Consider the following 10,571-nt stretch of genomic DNA (forward strand, 5'->3'; position numbering starts at 1 on the left):
TGAAGCGAAGGATTCGTGAAGTTTAGTGGCCGAGGATGTTCCGAGACAAATGGAATTGAACTTCATCACACAATTCATTTCTTCTCCCCTTTCTCTACCTTCTCCAATGTCATAAATATGATGATACCTCTCACCCATAATATCTCAAGCGTCTACCATTTGAAATTGGTTTTTATCCTCAAGCCTACTATTCTTCAAATTAAATCTTCAAATATATTCTCTTCACATGCAGACATCACATTCATCATCGGTAATTGCACCTCGGTAAAAACTTATGATGCCGAATTTGTACTATCTGAAATGGACAACTACAAAGGCTGCAAACATCAAGGTGTCGTTCAAGTGACCTCAAGAATCAGAGCAACCAAAGAAGAAACTTGACCCAGCTCATCATAATCTCAAACCGAGTATCCCAATCAAATAACCTTTAAAAAAATTCAAATCCTTTCAAATTAATACGCAAGTCCGCAAGGTATCAGAATTTATCGTCATGAGAAAGTAAGATCAAGTCATGCGAGAATATGACAATGCGGGTGAAACATACGTGCCGAATTTCTCTCGATAAGATCCCTTCAAAGCACAAATAGAAGAATACTAACAGTGCTGTTCCTTCAATGATATGACGGTATTTCAATGATTCCGAGAATGGCTTCATGAATCATCAAATTGGTGGTAGACAGATGTAATATGAGAAAATCGAAATATGAACAATTGAGGGCAGCCGACGATTACGAGGAAGTTCAAATCCAGCCACCATGATTGTTGGAAGGTTTCGAGAACGAGACTAACCATGTATCAACGGTTGCTAGTGAAGATTTCCTAAAACGCCCGATGAATTGTGTCTGATAAATGGAAACAGCTGCTAGTCAGGTCGTCCATCTATCAATTGGATGGACCCGCCTCTAAAGCGGGAGTAAGTGCTCGTCGAATGGCTGTCTCGAATGCCGCCCACTCCTTCTCAGCAAGCTCGGCAAGGGTCAAACTCAGGGCATCAGTGTAATCAACGAGCTTGTCCAGATTGCCGAAGAGATTGGGAGTCCGGGGAGTCTCTTCAGCTCTAGCTGCGGCCTTCTCAGCTAATGTAAGTTGCTTCTTTTCTGCAGTGGCCTCTTGGATAAGCTTAATATAGTACTATTGTTACTTAGTCAGTATTCTTACTCAATCAAGGTTTACCCATCTTGATACTCACTTGAACAAGATCATACGCAACGTCCTTTCTTGGTCCAATGGTCCAAACATAGCTCCAGAGATCAGCTTGTGGAGGGACACCAAGCTCAAGAGCAATTTGGGGGTCGATCTTCATTTGGAACGCGATGTTATCCTTCATGGTTGGACTGAAACCTTCGCACTTTAAAGCAGTCCGCCAAACTCGCTTCAACAACTGGGAGTTGAGGTTAAGTGGATCATCATTACTTTCGACACGCTCGACGAGCAATGCAAGCAATTGAGTCGTAGCCTTATACAACAACACACGATCTTGGCAAGTAATGTAGTTGACCATAGCCCAAGGAAACTTGATCAGTGTGCTGACAAGGCACTCAAATGGTCGCTGGGGACAATCCTTTGAAAATGGAGACTAGGGAAGGTCAGTGTCATTTCATGCCAGCAAGAAAACCCTGGAAACACTTACGCGCTGTGGAGACTCGACATGCTTGACCAACATCACCAATTCCTCACGACTGACGAAGCCCTGAAAACCAGAGTTGTACCTGTCATTCTCATCACGAGCAATGATCTTTGGCTTACAACCGTGCCACTCCACATTCTTTGCCTTGGGGAAGAGCTGCTTCATCAACTCCTCCTGCGAAGACAACTCCACTTCTACATGCCGCTGACCGAGGCGGCCACCTCGCCCGCCGATTCTATTCGTATCAAAACGTTGAACGGCGTTCGCGGCCTCAGAGAAGCTGACGAATTCAACGTAAGCATCTAACGTTTTGCTAGTAACACGCTCCATGATGATGTGGATAGGCTCATGGTCATCTGCTGCCGCGATTCTTGCGTTGCGACCTAGAAATGCAAGGATTTCTTGACGAGTGACGCCATAGGGGATCTAAGAATGAATTAGCATGGGGAATTAAGATCCGCGACATGAACTTGCATTTTTTATTCTCATGACACCCCATTGGACTGGCTTCGATTGACGGCAGTACTCCTCAAAGGGCATGAACCTCATTTCAAGAGCCTCATCGGCAGTTGGCACAGTGGTACCGTTCCGGGTTAACTCGCGAAGCAAGGGGCTCATACCACCGGCAGCTCCAAAACGGGAGTTGGGGCTGAATGGAGTAAGAGCGGTAATGGGATTAAATGGATTGACGGTGAGAGGTCGTGGAGTAAAAGTGGAAGCACCGAGCATGCCATCATGGGAACCATTGATTGAGCGCTCAGATTTTCCTCCATCGTAATGCAACATCTTGGGAGTATTATCAATAACAACTTCACTCGTGATAGAGTTTTCGTGGGAAGAAGTTCCACGAGTTGGTGTATTTTGGACCCAATCGTTGACGTGCTGGGCACGATCTACCGAAGCCGTAATAGACTTGCCGCGACTGGACCGAAGCAGAGGTGTAAAACTAGGTCTTGGCTCGGAAGCAGTGGCAGAGACTGGGAGGTCGTTAGATGACACAGGTGATTGAATGCTGTTGCTGCTTTCTTGACTTGGCTGGCCTTGCTCACTTTGCAAATTTTGCTTTTGCGGTCGAGGGGTATGGACAACTGGTGGAGGATTACTATTGATAGCTGCGTGAACGTGGTGGCTAAGATCGGGGTTGGATACATGGGGTTTCTGCGCATGAAATTGCGGCTTTGGCGGAAGCGGATGGTAAATATTGCCCACAGATGGAAGCGAAGAATATTGTGCGTTGCGAGCACTAGCAGCAGTGTTGTTATTATTCCCAGCAGCCTGCAAATTGCCATTGGAGTGGTTTCGCTCTAGACCATCATGGCCAATGTTATTCATGCCATTGCTATGGCAGTAACCACCAATTGGATTGGCGTTAGGAACGATGCTATTTGGACCCGTGCCGAGACTGAGGCTACCAAAGTTCAAGTTTGAAGCCATATTTGAAGCTGAACCTGGTGTAGAATTTGTACCACGATAATAGTTATTTCGAAATTGCGGCGGATTCGGTGGAGCAGAATATGTCTGGTTGTATTGTGGACTGTATGGGTTGGTAGGAAATTGAGTAGCAATTGGTGGCAATTGTGGTCGCATACCCATATTCTGTTGTTGAAAGTTGCGCTGATCTACAGTACCGTGGCCATTGAAACCAAGCAAATTTTGATGCTGATACTGCTGATTTCCAATATGAACATTACCAACCTGAGGGTTTTGGGGGACTCCGATCTGACCGTCGTAGGGCGGTGATTGATATGCATTATTAGCTACATTGAATCCATGCATATCATTGACACCACTCATGCCGTTCATACCGCTCATGCCCATACCGAAATTATCCTGCTGATATCCTCGTTGTTGTTGCTGTTGAACTGGCATCTGATATCCATTCTCATGACCAAAGGCTCCAGCAGAAGCACCATTCATGATGGAATTTTGATTTGCAAACGGTTGAAACTGAGCTCTAGCATCATGGCCATTATTAAAGTCAGGTGTAGCAAAAGGTACTGGAGGTTCAGCAAAGGGACTTGGATCTGGAATGGCAACTGCACCATTATTCTCATACTCGGATGGTAGATTCCATGAAAGTGGTACTTGTGTTCTGAAAGAATCATTTGAGTTTGCAGAATCCTGGCTGGTGTTTTGAAGACTTGAAAGAGATGGTGGAAAGCCGTGGATGTTGTTGTTAAATTGAAAGGCATTTGGAGCTGGCTGGCCAGTGGGCAAATTGAAAGGAGCCATGGTTGGAGTTGCAGGAACGTTCCAGTCATTTATTGAGGTAAGAGTTTATTGTTGATGATCTATCATCTATTGTTGATAAAGGAAATGCGATGTATCAAAAAATGCAGGTGAAGTAGACAATAAACAAGATGCAGGCGGAGGCGGAGGCGGAGGTATTTGGGAGGATGGTGCAAGAAGGTTCAAGGAAAGCAAAGTTATTTGCCCTATTGGGTACAAAGGATGAGCATTAGAAGAAGGACAAGAGGGGGAGGAAGAGGAAGATGATGGTGAATAATGTTGTGTATATTGCTTACTCTTTTTATGTTGTAAACTCGAGCTGTCGCTAGGGAGACCAATTTCCAATCTGGGGTCGCTGCTTTGAAGAGTTGGAGAAATCATTTCATGGCCTGTCCAGCTTCAGCCGAGAACGACAAATACCAGAGTAGTAAAGTTACTAGTGTCACATAGAACGAAGGAATGATGATGGCGATGATCTGGCAATGGTTGATAATATCTTTAGTGAAAGACACTCGATACTCTTGAAATGCTATGTGAAGTACATAAAAGGGGAAAGGGAGGATAGGGAAGAACCGTACTTGGGAATATATCCATACATGTGGTACAGCAAGCTCATCAAAGGTGAGCATGAGCTAATGGAATCTTGGGGAGAAAGGATCGGGACTATATGGAAAGGGGAGGAGTGTGGAAGATTGATGTGTTATTGGAGTATTCTATATATTTCTCGTTGTGATATACACATCTCAGAGGTACCCGGATGAACCTCGAAATCTATGGACACTTCAAATTCACTTCGATAAAGAGTAATATGAGGAAAATTGAAGAAACCCTGTTCGGCTATGGTAGTTAACATTCGCGGATATTCCATTCTCTCTATGGTTGTTTTATATCTCTGGTGACCATCAATTGTGAATAAGACGAATCTCCACGCCACAGGATCTTGAAACACCACCATCAATAGAATTGCGCGAACCAAGGAATATTCACCATTGTGAAACTATTTGTCTATTCTGTTTGTCTGCCTGATCCTCAACCTCCTCCCAGTTTCTCCTGCTGTCCTATCGCTCATGCTCTGCAAAATCTTGTAGAGCTAGATCAAGCGCTCTCCCCTATAGAAATCTTCGACGATTGGCATTGTCCGATTTTGTAGGCCGGCGGCAACCATCATCAATTTATTCAATAGTGTTATCTGTGTTCCAATTATGCATCACTTGGTTGATGCATATGGAACCTGTTTGCCAGGCACCTGCATGAAGAAAGTCGGGTTCTATGACCAGTTGATACTCGTCTCCTATGCAACGGCCACCTTCTTCCAGAACACCTGGGTAAGAGACACGGGTCTACACTTCCTAATCGCGAAGAAAGATAATTGATGGCCATGATAAGATCTATACCACAGCTATTCTAGTTCTCATTCATCTTTAAGAGATCCACGCACTTTTACACACACTTTTTACACGCAATTCCACGAGCTAACAGCGGCGGTTGGATTGTCTTCCATTACTTGGATCAATATTTCGAAGGTGTGACGAAGGCGAAAGTGAGCCGAACAATTTTTTTATTTGTGAACGGAATCCAATATCATATCAAATACGGATACAAGCAAACATGTATGAGCATTATTATCTAGTGGGAAGAACCAAAGGCCTTCTCTCCCCCAAGTCTTCAATCACAAAAGCCTCACAACGCAGTTATCAAGGGACCAAAATCTGATCAAAATCCTTTAGACGCTGTGATGGCCTAGAAAAGCTACAGCCTCATTCATTTTCCTCACTATCCCAGGCCTTCCACGTATCAGTTCTAATGGAACTCCTTCCAACTACCCAACTTCTCCGTGTCTCCAAAGTTTGCACACCCTAGGGTCTCAAGTGCCGCGACTTCGGCGACGAACTCCTTAAATATCCAATTCTTCAGCCCAATGGCTAGTAATGAATCAACACCTCACATTTGTAATGGCTTATTCCTATCAGTGGATATGTCATCTTGCGTGATTGAAAGCGATTTGGCTAATTTCTTGCCTATGGCTTGCATAACCATCTTGGCAGCTTCCCCAAGTGGTGCTGAAGCTGCTATTATTTTGCGGCACTTGGCCTGAACTGTAACTCTGGTTGTCACAGCTTGTCTATAAGATAAGAGGGTACGGAAAGGAGGATCAAGAATAGTCGACACTCTCTGACCTGGCCTGCCTTTGCCTTCAGCTCCAAGTTCTACGCGATCCTGACTTTGAGTCGACGAAAGAAGTCGCAATTATGGGCTACAGTCACAGTGGTTCTCAAGTATAGTACAATATTTTTTACGATTTACGGGCTCTAAAGTGTCATATATGAGGAGCCAATCCGGAGGCCACGTGTTCTCAGCTAACACACCATTGTCAACTATATAGCACCAGAGTCGGGGCATATAGCTTGCTCGTCCTTGGAGAGGTAACACCATGCTGAAGCATACTCATAAGTAGTTGCTACGTTGTAATTGCCTTGTCCTCGCAGTGCTAGCAGACCAGATGCGGAGGGAAGAATAATGCAAAAGTAGTAGAACGGATTGTATAATCCAGGGCTACGGTTACCTACATTCCACCGTGTATTTCCGGCTATCGTCATCAATATGCTACTTTGGTATTGACTGAAGGAAGGAAAGAACATCTTAAACTCACATTAGGAGGTCACGGTGGTTGAGCGCCAAACAAAGAAATGTGGGATAATGGCAAAGGGTAGTGTTTAGAAAGTTTATGATGTTCGTGATTCCATCCCTTGGGCTCCAATATATAATAATGTGAGGGGAACCTGTAGTAGTGCGAAAAGAGAAATTATATATACTTGATAAGGTTGAGTTATTTATTGGTTATATGTAATCGGCTATTGTGAGAAAGTTGGAATTGTAGACCATATATATAGAGATTTCCTAATTAATTAATTATGTAAATTTTAATGATTAAATATAAAAAGAGACTTCATTGTTCTCTTTCCAAAGCAATTAATCTTTTTATATATATACTTTTGAATATATATAACTTCCTTTTTAAATCTATTATAAAACTCATTTTAGTCTTTAAATAATATATCCTAATATATTGTCACGATTCACCATTAGGATTGATGGTGTTACGATGATAGCAAACTGATTAATTAGGAGAGCTTAGGCCTTGTGCAAACACGATCAGATTTCATCGAATTAGTATGTGATCTTGGTCACCTGAAGATCGTATGCGCACGCACCATCAAAAATCACGTGATAAGGAGCCCTAGGAGCCCTCAAAGCTCCTAGGGGCTCCCTTTATCATTCATTATATAGTCAGAGTAGTTTCATAGTTTAGGAGCTTCGTGCTCAACTTAGTTATCAATTAGTTTATCTACATTCTACTTGATCTAGTAACGAATTCACTTTCAAGTGAATACCAGTGATAAAGCCTTAACCCATAACTACCAACCGACGAACCTTAGGCAGCCGCTGCCTTTAGTATAGTGTCGTTACAGTTATCCCCATCTACAGGTGCTCTTCTGTTACGAGGTTTGCCGTCTAGATCACGCGGAAGTGCTCTAGGCTCTCGAGGTGGTTTATAACTAGGCGTCAAGCAGGGACTTAAAGTAATGACAATAATGATATGCAATTCGTAACTAATAGTAGAGTATACTAAATGATTGATCTTGAGCACCAAGCTCTATACAAAGGAAATCCATCTTGATTATATAGACCTTCATGCCTATGGCTAGTCAGGACCGCGCAGCGGTCCATAACGTGACTTAATCACGTTACCTTGGTTTAGTCATGTGACGCGGTGTGGAAGATAGCCGTCGTAACATCTTCACCTATAGATTCTAAGTTAAATACAATTGCTGGTCTATAAACACTCTTTCGATCACATCTATATTGAAATTGAAGATTTTATTTTTCATTTCAATTCAATTTTATAATTTTATTTTTGTAATTATTATAATTAATTCAAAGAGAATTATATTATAAATTAATATATTCAAAACTATATTAAATTTTAATATTATCTATATCTCGAAATCATTTAATTTTTATAAAAGTGATAATAATTTATTTAATTAAATAAATTTTATAAATGAGAATATTATTATTGAATATAACTTTATAGATTATTATTTATTAATAAAATATAAATTATAGATTTTATAAAATTATTTTGAATCTTTTATTTTATATCAAAAATATATATAAAATATTAATAATTGTTAAAAGGAATAGAAGTTACCGGTACTAATCACGTGTCGTGATTAGTAATACGGTTACCTAAACAGGCTAGATTAGACCAACCATAAGCAGGCATATTGGTCCCCTCCGAGGATACCAAGAGGAGATTAATATGCCTACAGACGTAGTAATATAGTCAATATAGAGGCCTCTTCCACCCAATCTTTTAATAATAATATTATTATATATGTTAAAGTGAATGGTTCCTGCGTAGCACGTACACAGGGCACTAGTTCTATTAGGACTAGATTGAGAAGCTCTCTGTAGGAGAGCTTCACACTGTTACGTAGTAACAGTCAACCTGTCCATATGAGCTCAGACCCCGTGGAAAAGCAAACCGATTCGCATACAAAAAATTGTATGGTAATTAGTTCGTAGAGTCTCCCCACCTTCAGCAAGCACAGACATATGTTCTGATTGAAATCACGTGATGAATCTAAGGATCTAGAGCATCTAGGGGATCTAGATAATTAAACTCTAGATCCAATAGATCTAAGGGATCCAAAAGAATACAGTAGAATATGAAGTTCTATATAAAGGGATAGGTTTTCATTTGTAGAGCTTCGTGCTCAAGATCAATCATTTAGTATATCCTACTATTAGTTACGAATTGCATACCATTATTGTCATTACTTAAGTCCCTGCTTGACGCCCAGTTATAAACCACCTCGAGAGCCTAGAGCACTTCCACGTGATCTAGACGGCAAACCTCGTAACACACACTTCCGTAAAACTTAGAGAATGGGTGATTTATATACAAGACCAATATAGCCTCAGTTCTGCCCTATCAGCTTCCCACTATTCCATGTGTAAGGTCATTCCTTTTAACAATATATTCGATTTTTATTGTCATTTTAACTATTATTAATTAGATTTTAAATTTTATGAGTATTATTATATAAAATCCATTTTTTATTCAAAAAAATATAAAAATATAAAAATATATTTTTAGTATTATTTTCTTTGAAAAATTTGAATTATAATATAATCATATTATTATTAATATCTTTTTAAGATTTATAAATATTAATAAAGATTTTATTTTAATAATAAATCTTTTTATGTTTGAAAAAATAATAATATAAATAAATCTTAAATTTATTAATTATAAATTTTTGAAATATAAAATTAATTCGATAATTAAAAGCATTATTTAGATTATTTTATTTTTTAAATTTATTGGTTTTTTCTAATTTCTTAATTTTGAAAATAAAATAAAAATTATTAATAATAAAATTGTTATTATTTAATATAATCTTGATTGTTAAAATTTTTATGATCTTTTTAAATATTTTAGATATGTTGATCATATTAAATATAATATCCAAATTAACATTTATAAAGATTTATTTAATATCAATTATATTTAGAATTTATATTATATTAATTATTATAAATCTTTTTTTATTAATTATATAGGTAAATAAATAATTTTATTATTTTTTATAAAAGAATAATAAATATATCAGATTGATTTATAAAAAATTCAATATTATATAAAAGTATAAAGATATTGTTTTTAAAACAATCTATTTTATAATTATTATTAATTTTTTTAATATATTATTGTTATAATAATATATTTGAAAATGTATTATAATTAATATTATAATAAAATATTTATTAATAAAATATTCAAATTGATTGAATCAATATTAATAAAAATAGTTTTATATATATTATATTTTTCAAAGTGTTTTGTTTATTCAAATTATAATTATTATATATTAATTAATATCTAGAATTATTTTATTTTTGAAAATAAAAAATCTTTTTGTTTTAAAATTATAATATTTATTTGTAGCAAAATCGATTTATATATTTAATAAGGATAATTTATTTATAATTAAGATATTTTTTAAATTATTATTAATAAAAATATTATTTTAAATAACGTAACTTATGGTGAACTGGGTCATATGGGGAAACGGATTACAAAATTCAATTTTCTCTATGTGATCTTGTTCTACGAGCTACATATTCATCCAATTCCAACTTTACATCGCTTGAATCATCCTCTAACTCTTCTTCAATATCCTTTTCTAATTCTTCAATTGGACATTTGTATAGCTGTCCTTATGATCTTTTCTTCTTAAATTTCTCCTTTGCTTTATATACAATTTTCAATACTTCCTTAATACTAAAGACGAATTAGTTTTGTAATTTGATCCTTTTGTCTTTAGTTCTTTTCTTTCGAATCTCGATTATTTTTTGAGTATCAACGAACTGTTTCTGAAGTAGAGTTATCTTAGTAATTTGAGAGTATAAACTTAATTATTCTTTTGGTATATCGATAAATTGATGATACAGAAGAATCATTATCTATTAGAGTTAAATTAAAGATTTGATTTGCTTGCCTTTGTTCTGTCTTATCTGGAGGAGAACTTTGGAGTATAGAAAAGTCTAGACCTTGATTGATTGAGTAATCTCTCTTCTGTATTGTAAGTAGAAAATTACTCAAAGAGAATTAAGAGTACGATGGTGTATCAGGACAATATTTCAT

General features: G+C 37.7%; 2 protein-coding genes across 2 annotated transcripts; both read right to left on the reverse strand.

Moving 5' to 3' along the window:
- Window positions 1-882: 882 nt before the first annotated feature.
- SS1G_14210 (hypothetical protein) lies at window positions 883-3,859 on the reverse strand (the record flags this gene model as incomplete). Its single annotated transcript, XM_001584877.1, has 4 exons — window positions 883-1,131; window positions 1,190-1,576; window positions 1,631-2,028; window positions 2,248-3,859. The coding sequence occupies 4 exons, from the start codon at window positions 3,857-3,859 to the stop codon at window positions 883-885; spliced, it is 2,646 nt and encodes an 881-aa protein (XP_001584927.1).
- A 1,938-nt stretch (window positions 3,860-5,797) lies between these two features.
- On the reverse strand, window positions 5,798-6,289 carry SS1G_14211 (predicted protein; the record flags this gene model as incomplete). The annotated part of the gene is made up of 2 exons (XM_001584878.1): window positions 5,798-5,952; window positions 6,223-6,289. The coding sequence occupies 2 exons, from the start codon at window positions 6,287-6,289 to the stop codon at window positions 5,798-5,800; spliced, it is 222 nt and encodes a 73-aa protein (XP_001584928.1).
- Between the last annotated feature and the right edge of the window lie 4,282 nt (window positions 6,290-10,571).

The sequence above is a fragment of the Sclerotinia sclerotiorum genome, genomic scaffold (assembly GCF_000146945.2).
Source record: "Sclerotinia sclerotiorum 1980 UF-70 scaffold_30 genomic scaffold, whole genome shotgun sequence".
Taxonomy (NCBI): Eukaryota; Fungi; Ascomycota; class Leotiomycetes; order Helotiales; family Sclerotiniaceae; genus Sclerotinia; species Sclerotinia sclerotiorum.